This window comes from Pantherophis guttatus, chromosome 3, assembly GCF_059756535.1.
Source record: "Pantherophis guttatus breed Tessera chromosome 3, ASM5975653v1, whole genome shotgun sequence".
Lineage (NCBI taxonomy): Eukaryota > Metazoa > Chordata > Lepidosauria > Squamata > Colubridae > Pantherophis > Pantherophis guttatus.
Genome location: NC_142065.1, coordinates 128,741,835 through 128,762,279, shown reverse-complemented (window position 1 = coordinate 128,762,279; position 20,445 = coordinate 128,741,835). Strand labels below are relative to the sequence as shown.

At 36.1% G+C, this 20,445-nt stretch overlaps 1 protein-coding gene and 1 long non-coding RNA gene across 7 annotated transcripts in view; one reads left to right on the top strand and one right to left on the bottom strand.

Moving 5' to 3' along the window:
* Positions 1 to 18,665, bottom strand: part of MARCHF6 (membrane associated ring-CH-type finger 6) — a 53,729-nt gene extending 35,064 nt beyond the window's left edge. For 4 of the 6 annotated variants that reach the window (XM_087891285.1, XM_034411864.3, XM_087891286.1 and 1 more), the window contains exons 1-3: positions 18,155 to 18,665; positions 9,470 to 9,566; positions 5,182 to 5,255 (exon numbers count right to left, since the gene is read on the bottom strand). In XM_087891285.1, the coding sequence (XP_087747411.1) occupies positions 5,182 to 5,255; positions 9,470 to 9,566; positions 18,155 to 18,173 (190 nt within the window). In that variant the 5' untranslated portion in view covers positions 18,174 to 18,665. Of the gene's footprint in view, positions 1 to 5,181; positions 5,256 to 8,824; positions 8,893 to 9,469; positions 9,567 to 18,154 lie in introns of all 6 variants that reach the window. The other 2 variants (XM_087891288.1, XM_087891287.1) reach the window with 2 other exon arrangements.
* Positions 18,410 to 18,953, top strand: LOC117662441 (uncharacterized). The gene is made up of 2 exons (XR_004590397.2): positions 18,410 to 18,483; positions 18,910 to 18,953. It is a non-coding gene; the product is annotated as an uncharacterized LOC117662441 (long non-coding RNA).
* The last annotated feature ends 1,492 nt before the right edge of the window (positions 18,954 to 20,445 follow it).

The window sequence follows — 20,445 nt, the reverse complement described above, 5'->3', positions numbered from 1 at the left end:
CTAATATTAAATTTAATAATAGTAGGTTGGAAAGGAAATTCATCTTTTAAAATTTAAAAATGCTTTATAACATTCTATTATAAAGTATTTTCCAAATTGCTTACAACATTGCCACAAAATATGGAAATAATCCAACCTGCTCATTACACTTCCAACAATATGCAGAGAATCAGTATTATACAGAATGCAAGAATTGGGTATTAATAAGACAAAAATAAAATGTTTTGAGGCTTTCTCCTTGCAATGGTCAAAATCATCTGATTTCAAATAAATCCTGCTATTGTAAAAGAACTACCTACAAAGAGACTTGATAAATTTAAAAACTTATAACACAAAATTCAGAGCATTTGCTGGGTCTCATTTAGAAATTGTTGGTGAAATTGAACTAAGTAAAAATTAAAATAGGTGAAGAATTTAGGTAGAAAAATTGATATGTAACAATGGGAATTTCAGTGGAAAAAACATTAAATTCACACTGGATATTGCGCTTAGGGAAAACTAATATAGGTTGTTTTGTCATTAGTATATTATTCCATTATTAATTGCTAAAATAATTCATTTTTAGTTTAAAAAACAGTGGTCAAGCAGTTTAAAAAGCACTGCTCTATGATTAACCCAGCTACTCAGAAATTCTGGGTTGTACTGGTTGCAAGAACTGGAGGCAACCAGGTCTTTCCAATGAGTGAACTTCTTTATGCTTTCCTCTTCATGAAAATAAAAATTCATAATGCAGCAAGAAATATGTCTGGACTGACTCTTTCCCTGTATTTATTCCAAATTGGCAATACCTTGATAATTATTGCATTGTATTTTATTTAAAAAATTCTGTCAGTATACATCCAAAAATATTTGTGGAGGTAGCCCTCCATTTACAACCACAATCGAGCCCAGTTGCTAAGTAAAACATTTGTTAAGTGAGTTTTGCCCCATTTTACAACCTTTCTGGCCACAGTTGTTAAGCGAATCACTGCAGTTGTTAAATTTGTAACATGATTGTTAAATTAATCTGGTTTCCCTGTTGACTTTGCTCATCAGGAGGTTGCAAAAGATGATCACATGACCCCAAGACAATGCAACCATATGAGTCAGTTGCCAAATGTCTGAATTATGATCATGTGATCATGAGGATGCTGCAACAGTCGTAAGTGTGAAAAACAATCATAAGTCACTTTTTTAATGCCACTATAACTTTGAATAGTCACTAAACAAACTGTTTTAAGTCAAGGACTACCTGTATAGTCCATTTGGGAGACATGCTCCCTCAAGGGAGGCCATCCAGTTGTGGATAATATAAACAAAGTTAAACAGCTACTTTGATAATACACAGAATTCAGCATTGTTAACAACGAATGATAACAGTTCTTCAGTTTCAAACAGAAATCTTTCACAGCCCCTATAGAGAGATGCAGAATTAAACATGGACCTACAGCAATAAACAAACATGTTATCACAGAATATGGTCCTTCCACTGACTCAAAATAGGAAGGATGGGTTTCTGCCCAGACAAATCAGTCTTGTAAGCTTTAACCAACTTAGAGGTTAGAATAATAAATCAGCCATTAAACACTTAAACTGAGAGAGAAGACAAGATCTGTATCAGCAGCACAAGTGTTCTCATCCTGTAGGTTGCTGCGAGTGTCATGTGGGCACTATGTTGCCGCGAGCGCTGCATGGGCACTACTGTTGCCACCCCATTTGCATTGTGCGTGCTCACGGCCCTGTTCGCACATGTGCATGTAAAGACCCCTGCCTCTCCCCCTGAGCCACCAACCCAGAAAGGTTGGGAAATTCTGTCACAGACAACAGGACACAGCAAGATGTAACAGAAAGTGTAATTTGTATTTAGGGTTGGTAAACATTTCCAATTCTTTTATTATCTTTCTGACCTATACTTCCTTTCATTGTCTGTCAAACAAGAAATATGTCAAAACGTATTAAAGGTATACATTTTCCCTGTTCACTTGTGTCCGACTCTTGGTAGTGGTACTCATCTCTGTTTCTTAGCTGAGAAAGCCAGCATTGTCTGAAGGTATTTCCATGGTCATGTGTCCAACATGCCTAGATGCTGAGGCACATAGAATGCTGTTACTTTCTTACCGAAGCAGTACCTATTTATCTATTTGCATTTGCATGCTTTCAAACTGCTAGGTTGGCAGGAGTTGGGGCAAGTAACGGGAGCAAAGTCTGTCGTGCAATGCTCAGGTCTCAAACCCACTCAGCATCTTTAACCACAGAGCTATCACGCACCCTATATGACTGTTAACAGATTATCTGTTCTTTCAAAGGGAGCAAGAACTTGAGTTATATTAATGCCAAAGTTAAATATTTCATTTTCATTTTCAAAAATGCACTAGTTTCAAATTGCTATTTTTGTAGAATTCTGGTTTTTAGTAGCTTCATAAAAAAGCCAAAAATTACTTCTCTACAAAACTAATAAATGTGGGTATTTGGTCTAGTGCAGGGGTGTCAAACTGGTGATCTGTGGGCCAGTTGTGTCACACAAAGACCACGCCCACCTCGCCTCTGTGAAGGGGGAAAATATCATGATACATCATGTGACGCCAACATGACATGGCATGTTTGACACCCATGGTCTAATGGATGATGCATCAGACTGGAAACCAGGAGACTATGAGTTCTAGTCTCACCTTAGCCATAAAAAAACCAGTTGGGCGACTTTGAGCCAGTCATGCTTAAGAAACAAGAAAGAAAAGTCTATGGCCTAATTGCATGTAAATCAGATAGTATTTGTTTTATTTAACTGTGACTTATTTAAGAACCTAAATGTAGCATCAAACTACATCAAAACATATAGCTCCCGCAACAGAGCAAAATAGAATACCCATTTCCCAAGAGTAATTATCCAATTTACCTAATAGATAGACTATTTTTCTACACAACTATCTGGTGTTCAGTGCTAAGAACACAAAAGAATCGCTAAAAGTTCAAATCATTGAAATAAACATTGCAGTAAAACAGCAAATGGTCTTGATGATTAGTTTAAAGATTAGCCTAAACTTGGGGTTGTCTTAAATTTTGGACAATCTTTCTTAGAGGCACATAACAATATAGGTAGTCCTCAACTTACAACAGTTCACTTAGTAACCATTCAAAGTTACAATAATGGCACTGAAAAATGTGACTTATGACTGTTTTCAACAGTTATGACCTTTGCAGCATACTCATGATCATGTGGTCAAAATTCAGATGCTTGGCAACTGGTTCACATTTGACCATTGTTGTGTCCCAAGGTCATGCAATCCCCTTTTGCGACCTTCTGACAAGCAAAGTCAATGGGGAAACCAGGTTCACTTAACAACTGGGTTAATAACTTATCAACTACAGTGATTCACTTAACAACAATTGTGCTTGTAAGTCAAGAATTACCTGTAGTAATTCTCTGAAAACTATACAGATGCTAAACATAAAAATCTACATTAAAAATCTGTCCCTATCTTTAAAAAGGCAGCATAAACAGCCTGATCTTTATAGAAAAAACATATACGCCACAAAACCCCCTCAAAATTTAGAAAGTCATATCCTTACATAAAGCCCATGAAATAGACAACACATGTACACCATTAAAGAAAGAAAAACATATAGAAACCTATAGAAAAAGACCTGCAGAAACCTAGAAGCAGAAAACAAAACACTGCTTAGATCAGGGGTATCAAACTCAAGGCCCAGGGGTCAGATCCAGTCCAAAGGGTGCTTAGATCTGGCCCGTGGGGCCGCCCTGGAAACAGCAAAGGACTGGCCTGCAGTGCCTCTGCAAGCAAAAACAGAGCTCAGGAAGGCCACCCGTGTCCCTCCTGAGCTCTGTTTTCACTCGCAGAGGATTGCAGAGGATTTGGTCATCGCAACCAAAAACCAAGCTCGGGAGCCTGTTTTCTCTGACAGAGCGCTCGGGCCACCACAGGCACCCCCGACATGAATGACGTCAAGCTGGCCATGCCCACCCTGGCCATACCCACTCTGGCCCTCCAAGGTCAAACAACACTGATGCATCCCTCAATGAAATCGAGTTTGACACCCCTGGCTTAGATGGTTAAGATATCATCTGAAGACTGGTAAAAGTAGGAGCAAATAAACCATGAATTGACTAAAGAAATCATGATTACTTTGGATCTGGTCTGTTGAAATGATCTTGAATCAAATAAATTGTGACTTAATATTCTGTTCACTGGAGTATGAATGAAATAAAGAAAAAGGAACTTCTGTTTTCTTCTTGGCCTTCCTATTGCTTTTCTTTCCCTTGCAGCATTTTTCCCGTGGAGAAATACAGTAATGATTCTTCAAGATTTCCCATCATAATGAATTAGAAGTTTGCAAATGAAGTAATTATAACTTAATTTTTTAACCACATCTAATAGCTGAATGACTCTAATAACTAATGACTCTAATCTATAAATTGGTTAAAGCCAGTATGACTTCTTTATGTAAGTACAGTGGTGGGTTGCTCCCGGTTCGCACCGGTTCACAAGAACCGGTAGTAAAAATTTGTAGTAGTTCGGAGAACCAGTAATAACATTGGCTGGCCATGCCACTCACTTACCCCGGCCACCTCATCAGATGCTTTTTTTTTACTTTTAAAAGCATATCTTTGTGACATATCACATAATATATGTTAGAAGATATTTGTTATATATTTATGTATCTATATTTGTTAGTAGAAAGATTGCTTGAAAAGAGAATTATTTGTGATGTATGAACTGCCTCCCTGAGCTAAACCAAGGCAGTACAGTGGTACCTTGGTATTCAACTGCCTTGAGACTCATAGAATTTGGTACTCAACACATTTTGACATGAAAATATTGTCCCGGTATTCATCATTTGTTTGGTACTCAATGCCCAAGCTAAAACATGTCAGTGTCAGCTGTCTTGTGTCTCAGTATATTATTCCTTATGGGAAAAATTTGCTTGGTACTCATCATTTTTGGTACTCATTGAGCCTCCCAGAACCAATTAACTATGAGTACCAAGGTACCATTGTAACACCATTTATTCCAAGGGACTGCACTGACTTGGTTAAAATGAAATCAATTACAACATATGTAATTTCACTTCTTGGAACCAATTATTTGAATTTTCCAATCTGGCTCAATAATCCTTTACAAGAAACATAAACCTTAGAATAATTATTTCATGTACACATAGTATATATTCATGTCATATACTTACTTGGTGTGAAAGCAAATCTGTGTTTACATAATTCACAGTATTCTTTTCTGCTGTGTTTGAGCCATTGGACTAAGCTGCAATTAAAATATATGGTAATAATGGATTTACAATGTTAGGAAAAATACATAATATTCAAGAGTTCAGAAACTATTTAAGAATTTTTAAAAAGGAAAATAGTAATATATATTTTAATAATTCAATTTATATTTTATAATTTCATTATAATATAAGTATTGATTTTCTTCAAATACTTTTGTTAAGAATGAGAGTTTTTGAATTGAATAAGTAAGTACTGGGCAGTGCTGATTAAACCAAAGTATTAAAAGTATTTTTTAAAATATAAATGATTGAGACATTTTGCTTAACTTGAGATACAGTGCTGCTTTAAAAAAAACGTTTAGAAACCTGTTTGAATTTTAAAATGGGTTTGTGAGGCTATACTGAATCTTCAATATTTCTGAATAAATATGAACTAAGAATATAATACAAGCCGTCAAACAAACAAAATCATCCCAAGAACAAGGTGTGTACTATTTCAAGAGGTCTCAAAGAACCCCAAACTAACATCCAGGGGTCTTTCTTGCCTTGGCAAATGTCAGTGTTCATGAATAGAAAAAACAATGGTGTGTGTGTGGCAGGGTTGCAAGAAGAAAGTCACTACTCTCCCGAAAGAACATTGCTACCCATCTGTAGTTTGCGAAAGACCATTTAGACAAACGAGAAAGCTTTTGGAAGAATGTTCTGTGGACAAATTAGACCAAACTAGAATTTTTCCGCTTAAAACGTTTAAGCAACATTACATTAAAAAATTAACAAATTAGGGCATAAAATAAACATAAATATTTAAATGAATATATAAGCAAAATAGAGGCTCAAAATGCATACTGTTATGATTATTTTTGTTTTGAAAAATGAATTCCTCTGTAGTAACAAGCTACTGTTTTAGATCCCACTAAAAATTACTTCTATAACTAATGCTACACCAAAGAAATCACCAAGCCTACACTTTGATCTGGGCCAAGATAACTCATGGCAAATGTAACAAAGCGAGAAAACAGAATATAAAAAATGCATATAATGTAAACTTTTATTACAAAATGTATAAAAATGCCCATTAATCATTAATATATTACTCCAAAGGACATTTACAGAATTCTTGCATAATTTCAATAAGAGAATTTAAATTGTATAAACAGTTTGAATTCTGATCTCATATCCAGAATATGTTTTCATAATTAAGCATTTTCACATGTAAAAAAATATTTAGCCCTTTAATAATATATTTTTCTTTAGTTTCCTGCAGGAAGCTTTGGAAGCTTTAGTGAATCCCAACTTTGAAATGATAGGAACAAAAACTCTTGATAAGGTTAGCCCTGCTGGGAATATCAAAAAAAGCTTTTTAGCTAAGGGTAATTCACAATGGAAATGAAGGAAGGCTTTGAAGGTACAGTAAAAGATTAGTCAATTCATCTGAAAGGAGGAACTCCAAAGTCAACTTGGAAAGTATTCAAAACATGAAACCATACAAAGGAATGAAGTAACTTAGATATTCATAAAGGACATCGCTAAATTAATTTTATAACCCACTAAGTGACAGGATTATTTCTAGCAAAATTAGTGGATATCCAGTGAACATGAATGTTAAACAAGTATATGCTACTTATACAATGTAGCATACTATAGGTGCAAGAGTGAAAGACATTGAAGAATTCTCTGGCATGCTGAAAGAGGTGCTAAACACATCACCAAAAGGATGTATGATTAGTTATTTCCAATCATAATTGGTGACTGAAAATGTTGGGAAAATAGAAGGTCCTAGAATTATTGTAAGATCTTGATTAAATGGATTCAATAATGCAGGAGAAAGAATTTTGTGAAAAAAATATTTCTTAATATTGACAACTACTTCGACTCTACAACTATTATTGTATTATTTCCTAGAGAAATACTAGAATCAAATAAACTACCTAATAAGGAAACAGAAGATGGAGAACTGCATTCCACTTTCAGAGGCAGATTATAAAAAAATACCATAAATTATGGGGTCAGTCGTGTAGGTTTGACTTATAAAATTAAAGTGAACCAGCAAGATTAAACCTGAAGAGTACATAGTAAAAATATAAATCAGATTAAGAACAGATTTTGAATACTTACCTCCATCAGAATCGATGGAGAAATTATGAAAAGTGAAACAAAAAAAATTATGAAAGGGAAAAGATCCAAGTGAATTCCAACGTAAGTTATCATGTTAACCAAAGATGGAGATAGACTTGGACAATAGAAAGATGCATTGAATGCAGACTTTCAACATCAGCCAAGGAAGTCGAAGGAAAGCTATCTCAATCTAAAACATCAATAGATACATGAAAATGCCAAGAAAAAAGGGAAATCATAGGAAAAATTGTACTCAAAATAGGAATAATCAAAAATAATTATTAGAAGAGAGTAAATAAAGACAAAGGATGTAAATGAAGTCGGAAATACTAAACTAAAAATCTTTACAAATCATACTGAAGAATGATGAAAGCACTTTCAGGGAGATAATATATTAAATAAGCAACTCTAGAAGAAACTGAGGCATTATCAACTAGCTGAAGAAAAAAGCCAGGTGTAAATATAACACCTTCTGAAACTGTAGATGCTAAATGCTAAAGATTCTATGAAAACAAGCATGGTGTGTGTTTTTGTGGTCTTGTGATTGGAAAAAAAATGTACCTTAAACTTCATTTAACTGACAGTTTGGGAAAAAGGGATGTCTGTTACTCCCAAATTTCCATTACATATGAAAGTATGTCACTGTTGTCTAATGTTGTTAAACAAACAACAGAAATGGTGTTTCCTAAATTTTACAACACATATATGGATGTGTATATCATAACATTACAGTAAAATTGATGTAAATTTGACTGCTTCATCCCGAGTATTTTGTATACATGAGCCTCTCTGTTGTTTTAGTATGGTATCCAAATGAAACTTGATCCACAACATCAAAGTCTACTAATGCGGTTTCATTAAATCAAGATTACAACTTTCAGCTATGCTGAAAAGGGCAAATGCAAGAGAATGTAAATACTAAGTCACTGGGCTAATTTCTTGCACAAGCAAGATTTAGCTTCAGAAATTCTAAATAAAAATAAAATCATGCCTGTCTATACAGAAGCATGGCAAGTTCAAAAAAGGCAGAGAGCCATGAGATCAAATAGGTAATATAATAATGAAGACAGCAGCAGATTATAAGAAAAACCTTGAATACGTAGATCATGCCAGAATGTGGAATACATTTAGGGTAATAGAACATCTGAAGAATCATTACAATAAGGAAGAAAATTCTGTAAGAACTGAATTTGAAATGATAGTAGTTCAGAAAATGAGAAGTAGCTAGAGACAGGAGATATGTTGCCCCTTTATCTGTTTAACTTATAAAGCAAACAAGCAGTATTGTTAAGAGATGACACCTAGAATCAAAATAGGAGGTTGAAGCACTATATGTTGAGATACATAGGCAACACAATTTTATTAGCTGAAAGTAAAGGTGATTTAGAAAAGCTCAATATAAAATTAAAAATGGAAAGTGAAAATCTGGGTTAATGTTAAATATTAAGACGACAAAGATAATGTCAACCAACATGCTTAGTGAACTTACAGTTGAAGGTGAAGATGGTACATAATTTGTTTTCTTGGGCTCAAGAATAGGTAAAGATGGACAGTAGGCTGGAGAAGTAAAGAGAAGATTAATCCTACGGTGGAAGACAAGATCTGTCAATAGAGCAAAATAGTGGAAGCAGTGATCTTTCGAGTAGGAATGTATTGCTATGAAATCTGGATATTAAGAGAGTGAGAGAAAGACACTTTCAAATTATGGATCGGAGATGGCTACCGTAATGAAGTACTATCAACTACAAGAAACACCAATCAATGAGACCTAGACAAAATTGAGACTAATAGCCTCCTTAAGGAAAATATCAGCAAGAAGAAATCCAGCTATTTCAGTGATGACAATTTAGAAAAGCTATTCTTGGAGAAGTTGAAAGCTCATAGATAAAGTGCGTGGTCATTTTCAGAGTTTATATGGCTGTCTTTGGAGGATTTACAAATTATTAGTAGAGATGTTAAGGAAGCAAATATTTGTAGAAGGTCAACACAAGTCAAGTTAGAGTTAGTGCTATTTAATTAATTCACTCCATACTAATATCTAGTATACGATCATTTTGAAGATAACATTGTATTGTTTCTGTGCACAAATTGTAGAATGCCATGTATAAATATTTCAAATAAAAAACAAACTTACCATTCTTGATGAATGAATTTAATACTGCCAGTACATACACATGGATGATATAGAGGCTTTTCAGGAGTTCCTTCAGATCGACATACTCTACATATGTCTGTTGACAACAAAGAGAGTTGATACAGAATAAAGTAAATATCATTTTATTTTTTAAAGATATTTAAATGAAATGACATGTTTGATGGCATTCACTGGATGAGTTTCCTTCAATCCTTAATTTAAAAAACCTTAAGTATGACTTTAAGGACGTAGCAATTTCTAGGAATAAATGGCAAACAGGATTAGAATTTTGTTGGAAAGTTATAAATGGACTAAGGGCCTAGATCAGGGGTGGGCAAATGTGGCTCTTTTACAACCTGTGGACTTCAACTCCCAGAAATCCTGAGCCAGCTTGGCTGTCTCAGGATTTCTGGGAGTTGAAGTCCACAGGTTATAAAAGAGCCACATTTGCCCACCCCTGGCCTAGATCAATGCTTCCCAAACCTGGGTAACTTATTCAAAATTATGTAAAAGTAGGCAACAACTGGGTAATGGGTTACAAAATCCGTTATGCAATCATAACTGGGACATTTAAACTGAGTTACAGTGTTTTATTTACATTGGCTAAAAAGGACTTTATGAGAAGCAGTTTTGGATAATGAAGAAAAGGTTTGGGAAGCTTTGGTCTAGATCACGAGTGTCAAATTTGTGGTGTCTACATTGCCATCACATGACGTTTTGCGATGTTTTTCCCCTTCATGGAGCTGGGGAGGCGTGGCCTGTGCACGATGCATCTGGCCCACAGGCTGCCAGTTTGACACCCCTGGTCTAGATGGACTTGAAACGGGATTTTGAAATAAACTGAATGAATCCTTCCCATGGAGAAACAGCTTGTGTTTTGTATTCTGGGGGAAAACATGATAGAATGAGACTTTGAAGGTTGGACACTAAAAAGAGTGAAAAGGAAGTAAAGATTACAATTACAAGACTATTTGACTTAATACAGAATTTACGGTTTAAAAAATAAATAACAGGTTTCCTGCCACTTTCAGCAACATAGCAGCCATACTAACAATAAAATAGGTGCTAGAATTAAGTGAAAGTTTAGATCTCCAAAAAGATCATATCTATAAAAGTCTGCCATAAAGGTTGTTAATTCCTGCTTTTCTTGATGTTGGGTGCCTGAAAAAGGGCCATGCCAAATCCAAGCACGATTTTCAACTATGAAGCAATTACAGCCCCAGAGGAGAGAGGCAGCAGAATAAGATAAGGAGCGTGGGGCGCATCAGGAAGGGGAGCCTTTAGGAGCCCTGGTACAAGCCACACGTCTCCCACTCAGGGACTGAAAATCGTGTTTGGATATCAGCAGGGAGGATTTTCAGCTCTTGAGCGAAGACATACTTCCCACCCAGGGTTTCCCCACTCCAAGGTACTCTGCTCTCCTTTCCAGGGATTGTTTGCTTAACAATCCACAAGATCACTTAACAACTGCAAGGCAGTGGGGAACTGATAGAATATTCACTCCTCTCTATGAGATGTCCAAGTTTTTTTGTGAGTTCTTTGGTTATGTTGCAAGTTGGGATCCCTGGTAACAATACAATTGGACAAAGTGATATGTTGGGGTTATGTATTTTGGGGTGGGGGATGAATCCATTGCTTTTCATAAAACATAAGATTTTTGTGTTTTGGGTCACTGTCTTGCTGAATGGATGACTGGGTAATAGAAATATTGATATTAATAAATATATAGATGAAATGAAATAAAATTTAGTATTTGACTTGCCCTAGTACTATAGGTCTAGCACTCCAGACAAGTGCCAGTCCGGTTCCCAGCTCAGAAACATTTGGATAACCCTGCTCTAAACTACATAATTAAATAGGGTGAAACCAATATACCATTTTAGTACTTTATATGGTACTCTACACAGTACAACAGCAACAATAATAAAAACACTCCAAATTAACTGCATATCTCTATACAATTTTAAGAGTACTAGTTGTTAAAACTGTTTAACCAACTGAACCTTTCCCCAATCTCAAAAGTCATTACCCCCACAAAAATAAAAACAAATCCAGACTGTTGTTTTACACATGTATCTTGGCAGCAGGAGTCCCAAATTGAATCCTCAACTCACAAACCAACAATTAAAATTGCTTCATTATCCCAGATGTACTCAAATTACCCACTTGGGGTAATTACACACAGTTTAAGAACCACTACAGTAAAGTACTACAAGGGCCAGTGAGCCAATATTCCCAGACTGGTACGGGCAGATCCTTTCTGCACAGGGAATTTTCTGAAACTTGCTCTCCAGTAGAGCTGATGGCAAGATGTCAAAATGCAATAGTACAAAGGTTTACAAAATCTATGAACTGTATATACACTGTGTGTGAGGTAGGAAGCATCTTAAACAATAGTTATCACTATATATGTGATAATTTTATTTAGGCTAGCACTCTATAGTTTTAGGAAGAAGACTCATTGAAAATTTGACTGTCTAATAGTTAAGCACATTGTTACTTTTATTTTAGAAAATGGGTACATAATTCTGTAAATGAATATCATTATTAAAGACAAACATCTCTAACTTTCAATTCAGAATCATGCTACCAAAATTTTCAGATAGCAGATTCCCAACCATCTTGGTTTGTGTCAAATTAGTGTTATAGTTCGTGCTTCTTAAAAAGAACCAGGAATTATATCTGAGTAAAAGTGATTTCAATTTATAGAATGATAATAAACAAATACACAGTGGCTGAATCATTTTGATGGGAATATCTTCAATGTTACAGTTTGCCATTTTTTTAAAGATACAGCTAAACATGAGATAAACATTTAACATACCATTTACCTCTTAATTTTTGCCCTATATTGCAAAACAATATAGGATATATTAGTCAATTTTTTAAAATATATATATAAAATACAGTCATTTGAAGCAAATAGAAATGTGTTAGGAATAACCAATCTCTCAATCAGTTGGAAACTAGATGGACAGCCTTGTGGCAACTACTCCAAAATCGTGAATGGTGCTGAAAATGAAAAGCCAATTTCTAAGCACCCACCTAATTTCTAATGGTGGGATTATATCCAGAAAAGGACCCATCGTGCTTACTGTAATGCAAAGGCAAGGTGAGCTTACCAATGGTTCTTGTTTCAAGCATTTAGAATTTTAGTTAAAAACAATACTTCAAACTGTACAGCTAGTCCTCGATTTAGTGACCGTTTGAAGTTACAAGGGCACTGAAAAAGTGACTTATGACTATTTTTCACAGTTATGACTGTTGGAGCATCACAATGGTCAGATGCGTGGCAACTGACTAATATTTATGACAGTTGCAATGTCCTGGGGTCATGTGATCATCTTTTGTGACCTTTTGACAAGCAAAGTCAATGGGCAAGCCAAATTGACTTAACAACCGTGCTACTAACTTAACAACTGCAGTGATTAATTTAACAATTGTGGCAAGAAACGTCATAAAATGGGGCAAAACTCACTTAACAAATGTTTCACTTAACAATGGAAATGTTGGGCTCAATTGTGGTCGTAAATCAAGGACTAGCTATATTCAGTAAATAACCTAGACACCATGAATCCCACTTCAAAACTTGTGACCACTAAGCTAGCTCTTCCATTTCCTTATTTGCTATACAATTCCAAGCAAACCCAGATGGCAATATGAATGCTAAGTCAGACTAATATTCTGTGTAGGAGGAAGGCTGAGTTAGTAAAAGATATTCCATCTATTTAACAATGTATCATATTGGCAATATTTGGTAAAAAGAACATTATTTTGCTAATACCATACTGTATTCTAGTTCTCTAAATGACATAACACGGCACTAAAAGAAAGTAAATACCCCTGGACAGCAGAGAAACCCACATATCATATTTTGGAAACAATCCAATGATATTGCTTCTAACTAAGATTTGCAATTTTCAGTCTACACAGATAATAAAAATGCCATGTTTAATATTAAAAACTGATAAAGCATAGAAAGTAGCATGTGTATTTTCCTTTCTTCTTTCCTATATACTGTAAATCTTGCACTAGGATAAGCAAGCTACCAAAGAATACATTGAAAGAGACATCAATATTAAAAATCAAATAACTTTTATTTTAATGGTTCTGTTTTGTAGGATAGGCTTAAACAGTGTTTCCTAAAATTAAGACCTCTTGTATAAAGTTGAGTAGGTGTGTGGCAGGAGAAAAGAGCATGTAGATACAAAGTGTATTTCAAACTGAATAAACTAAGTGTCTAAAGCAGAGCATGATACTTAAATATGTAGGGTATTTAGTAAATTTGTATCTTAAATAAGTTCTAAAATTATCTCATAATAGTTGCCAAAACAGAGATATAATATTAGAAGGCTTGTTACATTGAGAGTATTATTTTAAAATACTGCGGGAAACTTACCTAGAAGCTAAGGTGTATTTTTTTTCAGAAGTCAAGTATACTGCAAATATTATCTATAAGGTTATTTTGAAATTAAATAATAGAAAAAATATAATGATACTTTTAAAGAGCAGTAAATTGTAATCCAAATCAAATCTTGGTTGAACATAAAAAATGTGGCTTGCAGTTACTAGAAACATGAGAGAACAACTGATGCACTTTGCTAATGATTTAATATTCCCTAAAGTCCAAACATTCAAACACTCTTTAAAATTACAATATAATATCTATATTAATCGATTTCAAGATAGAATCAACAAATTATGTAAAAAGATAAGGAAAAAGAAAAAAAAATTAAGACTTGCATCAGTTTTTGCTTCATTTTCATTACAGCAACACAAAATTTAGGTACCATATAGGTGGTAATTTCATATCTCAGAGGAAAATCATAAAAATTACCTGTTGTTCCAGGGTATTAACACAGCAAGATAAACTATTCCAAATATCCCTATAGAACACACAGTTCAGTAGCACATATTGTTCCTATTTTTATTTCCCTGTATCCCTATAGAAAGTTGTTCAACTAATGAGGTTTTACAAATGTGTATTGGGAAGCAAGTTATGCCTAGCTTGAAAAAACAATTTTTTCGGCCCAGGAAAGTTAAGAATATTTAAATATTTTGCAGGTTCCTAAGTACTCTTTTAGAATCCAAGTTTAATTGTCTTGTAACAACAGCTTCAGTCTGAGGCTCTATATATTTAATCTTTAAGAGGATATTTCTTTAGTTTGAACATATCACAAACTTATTTTAAAATCTGCTGATAACTCACATGATGCTATTTTTCATTCTACTGTAACTTCCCCGTTTGAAGAATAACTGTCAACAAAAAAAGCAATAAATCTGTTGGGAAAATAATGGATCATTATCTATAGCTAATAGTCAAACTCTCAGCCAATATTCCTATTTTAGATATTCCCATCTCCAATGTGAACAAGGCATTTGTTTCTTAGGAGAAGCAAGTACAGAACGTAACAATTTTGTTTATATTGGCTATACTGCATTTTTCCAAGCAGAGATTTCTACTTTTGCATTTTGTAAGGGACTTTTTATTTAAAGAGTTTTAATACTGTGGGTATTAACTTTACTTTTTTTAAAAAAAGCACTTGGTAGTGGTCAAAGATCTTAAGTCAATTAGAAGGCATATTATTGTTACGCATTCCAAAACCTTGGAATGGAAAACTACTACAAACTATGAATCTATTATAGCTTATGATCCAACCTTGATATCTGATTTTTTTAAACAAAAGCTGGTGGGTTGTTTGTTTGTTTTCCACATGTCAGAGAACAGCCCCTTCTGGGTTGCATTTCTCATATTACAGTATAGTTTCTGGATTTTAAAGTAGTAGTAAACATATTTCTGAGTCTCTCTCATAAAGTGATTATAGTGAATCAAAATACAAATCTTGCTTGTAACTTCCAGGAACATGAAAATATTATGATGGTCTTTACTGAAATTTTAAATTACTTCTTAATGCTCAAAAGATGAGTGCATCCTTTGAAACTACAAATTAAATTCTTTAAGATTACTGCAATTGAAAAAGTATGTTAATACCTACTATCTTGATACTGTAATGCATAGGTGTCAAACTGGTGGCCCGGGGACCAGATATATGATGCGCAGGCCACCCCCACCCCAGCTCCATGAATGGAAAAACATCACGAAACGTGACGCGGCGAATTTGACACCCGTGCTCCAATGGGATTGGCCTGCTCTACTTGCTCCAGCAGAAGAGGCCTGCTGCAGACATTATCAGTCAAGGAATTCTGGCTTGCAGGTTCCAGGAGAAGAAACTTTTCTGGCTCCTGCCTTGTGGAACATTGTGCCCCTTGAGCTGAATTTTGTCCCCACCCGCTTGGTCTTCGGAAAAAACCTCAAAGCTGGTTCTACTGATTGGCCTTGGGGCCCAATAAGGGCATTCCATTCCATACTGAGGTGGTTAGTGAATTAAAAAGAAAACCCCACTTCCATTCCATTGTATACTGATTTAATTTTAATTTTCAACATTTTATATTGTCCTTTTTATCAAGCTGTAAGCTACCCAGTGTCACCTGATAGCAAGATGGGTAGTATACATAAATTGAATAAATAAACGAATAAAATATCCAGATTAATTCTGCTTCTAATTATGTTGGTACAGATCATAGAGTTTGATAAAAATGTTGTATTTAAGGTTTTTTAAAAAACTGGATGTATTTCAGAGGTAAACGGATATAACAAATGAAAAAAAGAAAAAATATTTTTTATACCAAGAAGGCTAGGCCGGGGTGGGCAAATATAGTCCCTTTATGACCTGTGGACTTCAACTCCCAGAATTCCTGAGCCAGCTTGGCTGTCTCAGGAATTCTGGGAGTTGAAGTCCACCAGTTGTAAAAGGGCCACAGTTGCCCACCCCTGGGCTAGGCAATGAAGACACTTCTCACTAGCTATATCCACTATTCCTTTGCATTTCTCCAAGGTGGAACTGGATGTGCAAGTACTTTCCTTTCAAATTTTGAACTCTAACCTCCAAAGATGAAATCAAATACATTCTAATAGTTATAGAATTCAAACATCTATCTTTTCTCTCAATCTGTAAATCATAAAAATATAAGGTATAATATTGGATTTGTAGGAGTTCACTCTGAAAATCAGTAAAGAACAGTGTGAACTTAGACTTGATAAAATAACTGTCTCTTCAGTTTATAGCCTGATTCCTCGTTGCCTCTATCAGAGCTGCCATTGCCCCTATCATTGTCTATCAGAGGAGGCAGCTGCAAAATAAGACTACCAAAGACAGAATTCCTACTTCTGAACTTAAATTCAGCTCCTTGGCCAGAAGCATTCTCAATTATGTCATTAAAAACATATTTTCCCTTTTTTTGTGCTTTGTAGATTTAGACTTGTGAACAAGGACATCTGCAAACCACTATAGCTAAAAAAGGGAAAATAATTTGCCTTCAATCATTCTCAATAACATTTTCTAGATGATCTTGAATGCCAGTATCATTTATTAGTTTCAATTCAACTAATTCAAACCAAGGAAGTTTAATTTAGAATGACCAAAAGCAATGTACAGCAAATGTACATTGTACAGCAATGTACAGCAAATGTAGTGTGTTATAATATTAATAAGCACCTTGTTTGTTTATTCTTCCTCCATGGAACCCAAAGCAGCTTCACTTCAGTCTGTTTCTTGCAGATTTTAGTATCTGCATGATTTCTCAAAGATTTTTCAGAGCGCAAGATTTCTGATGTAAGCTCATGACCCAATGCACACACAATACTTCATTCTTTAAACATGGAGTTTATGTTGCTTTAAAAAAAATAATAATTGTGTGCAAATGCTCTCTTGCAATCTACCCCATCACCTTTCCTCTTTTCAAGCAGAAAATAGTGAGAGAGAGAACCCACTCCAAGAACTCTTTCAACTGTAGCTGCTTTTAACTGCAGATCACCTTTCCAAATAATTACATAAGGGGCACATGAACAGAAATGGGTACAGCTGGCTTAGTCATCTCTTTCTTCATGAACATATCTTTTCTTGATGAACGTATCTTGTATTTTATTTACACTGAGAGCATATGCACCAAGACAAATTCCTTGTGTGTCCAATCACACTTGGCCAATAAAAAATTATATTCTATTCTTTTTATTCCTTAATGCCAGGTTCGGTGTAACCCCTTAGGCACACTAATCCAAAACACCTGCATCCAGGCCACAACTTTTTCTCCGGAGAAGGGCGGCATATAAATCAAATTTTAAAAAAAAAACAAAAAAACTTCAAAATAAGACGACACCGATCAAGGCACCTACAGATGTGCCATATTTTCAAACAAGGCAACTTCCTTCCCATTCTGACCCAGGACTCCCTTTAGGAATAGCAGCACGTATCACAACAACAGCAGCAGCAGCAACCACACACACACACACACACACACACACACACACACACAGTGTTTGCTGAACCGTCTCTGCCACTTGCCACATGCCTCAATACGTACACATTTATGCACCAACAACTCCACAGTCCAAACTCTTTCTTCGTCTTGTACCCATTACACTGTAGAGCAATTCAGACATCTGCAGGCGCCTCAACAGGCCTCGGACGGCCAGGCACTGGGGTTTGTGTATGTGTGTGTAGAGCACAAATACGGTCCCGAAAGGTGACTACCTTTCTCCGGCTCCCCGAGGCGCCTCTCCCACCCTCGTCCTGGCCCTGGCCCTGGCCTTAGCCCCGCGAACGCGAGCGGTCTCTAGGACGTTACCTTCCTCGGCGGTCTCCATCTTGTCCGGGTGACGCAGTCCGGCCGCGCAGGCGGGTGAGGTGTGATGCGAAAGTGGGATGGCTTGGAGACGGAGAGCGCACGATAGAGAAGAGGCCGAAAGAAGCGGTACGGAGCAGGCCCAGCTGGCTCCGGTAGCCTGGGCCCCTTGCGGCCTTGCCGCGGGCTCCCCCTAGAGGCTTTGAGCCGTCGCTACTTCAACTGCCATGGCCTCGCCGTGAAACGTCACAGAGAAAAGGCAGAGCGTAGGGAGACTGTTAAACCGATGCGGTGGTAAAGCTGTCAGGAAGGCAATTCACATAACGCTGCATGTAAAGGCAACGCTTATTTTAAAGCAATATAATGAATCCCTTGCGATGAATGTCGTTTGCAGGCCGCCGCAACGTCCACACAACAGACAGGCTGACCAAGTCTATCTCACACGGGAGGAATGCAGGAACTGAATTTTCCATAAAAAGGGGATGTAACTGATCAGATGCACGTTTTTCTTTTCCTAGGAAAATGTTAGAGATTAGCAGTACTTTTGAGACCTCAAACTTTTTTTTGACTGATGTGCACATTTGCAATTTTAAGACCGTGTGGGTTCTTGCAAACTGACTGCTGAGGTTGGGGGGAACTTGGAACAAATTGCCTGTCATTGAGGATCTAAAGTCTAAACAGTTGGGAGACACCTGTTATCCAGCTAGATTTTCCCTTCCTAGCATGATGCTTCATACTGACTTATCTTTGTTTTCCAGATAAGAGGACATACAGCCAAATAAAGCATGGAATCTGCCCTTCATTTATACTGTCTAATGTAGCTTTTGGAGCCTATTTGCAGTTTAGAGGCATTCTTGGAAAAATCTTTCAAAGATAAAGCATGAAATAAATTAAGGAGCATGGCAAATTCTAAAAACTATAGAGCAAGAAGCAAAGCACTGCTCTGTATCTAATAAACTCAATTTGCGGGAAGATTCTCCAGTACACCATCTAATAATGTCTCTAAATAGAGATGTGATTCAACCACATTTTCCCATCCCACTCCCTTTTCCCCATCTTGTCTCATGAAGAGTGCTTGACATTTAAGAGCTTGCAAGGATTTTATAAAAGTTCATTTGTCTAATTAAAGGATTTCTTTTAAAGCATTAGGATACTCTCCTCCCACTATGCATGACCAAGTCACTTATCACTGTATTTTCTAAAAGTGCATGTTATCTTTTATGTATATTTGGTATGTCCAATATTTGTTGTTGTTGTTAGTTGCGAAGTCGTGTCCAACCCATCGTGACCCCATGGACAATGTTCCTCCAGGCCTTCCTGTCCTCTACCATCCTCTGGAGTCCATTTAAACTCACGCCTACTGCTTCAGTGACTCCATCCATCCACCTCATTCTCTGTTGTCCCGTTCTTCTTTTGCCCTCAATCTTTCCCAGCATTAGGCTCTTCTCCAGTGAGTCCTTCCTTCTCATTAGGTGTTATTATGTCCAGTACATAATGGTTTATATTGGTGGTCAAAAGAATTCTTTACAAATGAATGGCCACACATATAGAATATTATTTTGACAGGAATTGTCAATAAAGCAGTCCTGTATACTACCTCTCATCCCAAAAAGTTGCAAAATTTCATGGATCTTTAATATTTTAATATAGTCAGAAGAGGTTGTCATGTCTCCAGCTTAACTTCCAATTCAGAATCAATATTTTGTGAGATTAGCTTTATAGGTAGTGATACACAAAATTAATCAGCTCAACCAATCAAATGCCCTACAGGGCATGACTGAATATTGCTTGTTTAGTAAATATATAGATACCGTATTTTTCAGAGTATAACACACACCGGAGTGTAAGACACACCTTAGTTTTTGGGGAGGAAAATAAGAAAAAAAGCTGATTGGTGGGTGGATCGGCTTCCCGGAATACCCCCAATCAGCTGTTTCCAGAGGTGAATTTTAGCAACAGGTTTGTTGGTTGTGAGCTCTGTGCCTTGCTTTCTTTTCAGCCTCTGAAACTCTGTTTCAGAAAAAACTTTTTTTTCTGCCTCTGAAAGCCTCCGAAACAGAGCTTCAGAAAAAAAGGCTTTTTTTTCTTAAGCTTCTTTCAGAGGCTTTTATTCTGAAGGACTATCTGTACTCTGTTCAATCTCCTTTCTTTGGTATTGGTATGTAGATTAACCTCTTCTGATCTGTTGGTTATTGTGTCATTCTCCAGATTTATTAGCATAGTTTGGTTAGAACCTTTACTGATTCTTCTTTTGTTGCTTGCCTTATTATTTTAGATAAAAGCCTTTCAGAGGC